At 60.5% G+C, this 2,155-nt stretch overlaps 1 protein-coding gene across 1 annotated transcript in view; it reads right to left on the bottom strand.

Moving 5' to 3' along the window:
• Positions 1-153: 153 nt before the first annotated feature.
• LOC104539808 (GAS2-like protein 2) overlaps positions 154-2,155 on the bottom strand; it is a gene marked incomplete at its 3' end in the record, with an annotated part of 2,672 nt that continues 670 nt past the window's right edge. The window contains exons 2-5 of the mRNA XM_010183420.1: positions 1,897-2,152; positions 1,018-1,256; positions 778-846; positions 154-250 (exon numbers count right to left, since the gene is read on the bottom strand). Of these exons, the coding sequence (XP_010181722.1) occupies positions 154-250; positions 778-846; positions 1,018-1,256; positions 1,897-2,152 (661 nt within the window). The remainder of the gene's footprint in view (positions 251-777; positions 847-1,017; positions 1,257-1,896; positions 2,153-2,155) is intronic.

Below are 2,155 nucleotides of genomic sequence, written 5' to 3'. Positions count from 1 at the left end.
GATCCCAGAATCCTGCATATGGCCCCCAAATCCTGCAAATGGCCCCAGAAACAGCGAGACCCAGGGAAGACCACTCCCCCTCCCAGAGCCGTGGGGTTTGGGGACACCGCGGGGTTTGGGGACACCGCAGGGTTTGGGGACACGGGGACTCACAGAGCGAGGTGCAGCGGCACGGGTCGTGCTTGTCCAGGTAATGCTCCAGCGTGTCCCAGCCGCCCCCGACCCGCACCATGATGTGCTCCCGCAGGATCTGCAGGGGATGGGGTGCGTCATGAGACCAGGGAGGTGCATGCAGGGCATCCATGGGACTCCCCACCTCTTTTTAAGCCCCCCTGGAGGTGGCAGGCTCAGCTGGGCTTGCCCTAAGGGCCACCAGGTCTCCCAAAGGACAGCTTCATCCCCATCTCACCACTGCCTTCCTGACCAGCACATTCCATCACTCTGAGGAGTGTGAGGAGTCTTTTGGAAAGCTCCTCCAGTGCCATGTGCTGAGCCCTTTGTGAAGGCCAGGCTTAGGGACAGGGACAGAGCATCCCAGAGTTCCCATTGCTGGGTAAGACCTGGCGCTGGCTTGGCGTGGGACAGCAGATTTTGTCCCATACACATGGACAGTTGCATCCAAGCAAACACAAACCACAGGACTGAGCTTGCGTGCTTTGAGGATGATGGTTAAAAAAATCCTTGATTGGCCTCGTTTGGGGATGGGTTATGGAAGAGGCTTTGAAGGAGCAGAGCAGGATTCTTGTGTCCTAGAACCATGGTGTGCAGCAGACTCACCCGGACAAAGATGAGGGTGTCAGAGCCGCCCACGCGGTATTTCCCTTCAGATATCTTGATCATGGGGAACTGGACGTTTTTTTTTGGTCCGGACCCTGTGGGCAGCAGCAATTGGTCCTCACCAGGGATCCTGGGTGGCCGCTCCCATCCTCATCCCATTGCCCTCTTCATCCTCATCTGCAACTCCATCCCCATCCCATCCTCTTTTCCATCCCCATCCCACTCCATGCCCCTCCGTACCATCTGGTCAAGGTTGTGGAGGTCCCGTGGTTTCCGGGGGGGCCGGGGCAGGGGGGTGTCTGCAGGAGGCAGATCCATCTCCTGCCGGAGCTCCTCCTCGATCTCTTCCTCCATCTGCACCAGGGTAGGGGCGCGCACACCGAAGCGGGCAGCGCGGCGCGCCAGCTCCAGCAGGCACAGCACGAAGTTCTTCTCGTTCTTCCTCAGCACCAGGTCCTCCGTCTCGAACATCAGCACGTCTGGGGTAGGGCAGGGCCAGGCTGAGTGTGGGGATGGGGATGAAGGGGACGGGGGGGGAGTGGGCAGAGTTAAAACCCGCCCTAAGGGATGGTATTGCTTGGAGCCAGGAATACGGCTGGGTCCAACAAGGGATAAAATGGGATAAATTGACAGAGGAAGAGTCTTCCCCTTGGGCATCTACACGGTGCTATGGCTGCTTTATGGCCCCCCCCAAAGCCAGAAAACACAGTGGCTGGGTGTGAGGATGTGTCACTCCATGCCCATGCCCTTCCTGGGCACCCGCTGGTGGTGGGGACGGGGTGACAGACCCCGTCAGGACCTCTCCTGGTGTCTTTACGGCTCAGATTGTGCCGTACACAGCAGGGTCACATTGCAGCGCGCACCCTTTCCATTTCCACCCCCCAGCGCATATTTGCACCCAGACAAACCCCTCGGCTGTGCCAGCGCCCTGCAGAGCTGCTGCTGAGCATGGAGGAGCTTCTGCAAGAAATCCCAGAGCAGGATCGCGTGTGGTGGCACCGGTTTTGGGGGACACACGGGAAAGCACCCAGGGTGACACCAGAAGCAGCTGGAGAGGAATCAAACATGGGGCCACCGAGTCCAGCATCAAACACGGGGCCACGGAGCCCAGCATCTCACCTTGAATATCCATCTCCTTCCTGCACCACTGGATGAAGTTGGAGACGTTGTCCCTGGCCTGGAAGGTGCCCGGCTGTGCCGCGAGGTTGCAGGTGACACCGGCCGTGGGCAGGCGGAGGTGACGGGCCACAGCGGGGCAGGCACGGGCGAACTCCGCAGCCGTGCGGGTGACGTGGTTGGCGTGGGAGCAGAGCACGGCCCCCGTCTCCAGCGCCTCCACGAAGGTGCCCACCTGGATGTCCAGGCCGTGCAGCTCCTT

This window comes from Mesitornis unicolor, unplaced genomic scaffold (genome assembly GCF_000695765.1).
Source record: "Mesitornis unicolor isolate BGI_N332 unplaced genomic scaffold, ASM69576v1 scaffold33084, whole genome shotgun sequence".
In the NCBI taxonomy this organism is placed as follows: Eukaryota; Metazoa; Chordata; class Aves; order Mesitornithiformes; family Mesitornithidae; genus Mesitornis; species Mesitornis unicolor.
The sequence above is the reverse complement of the archived record's forward strand: the minus strand, read 5'-3'. Positions and strand labels throughout refer to the sequence as shown.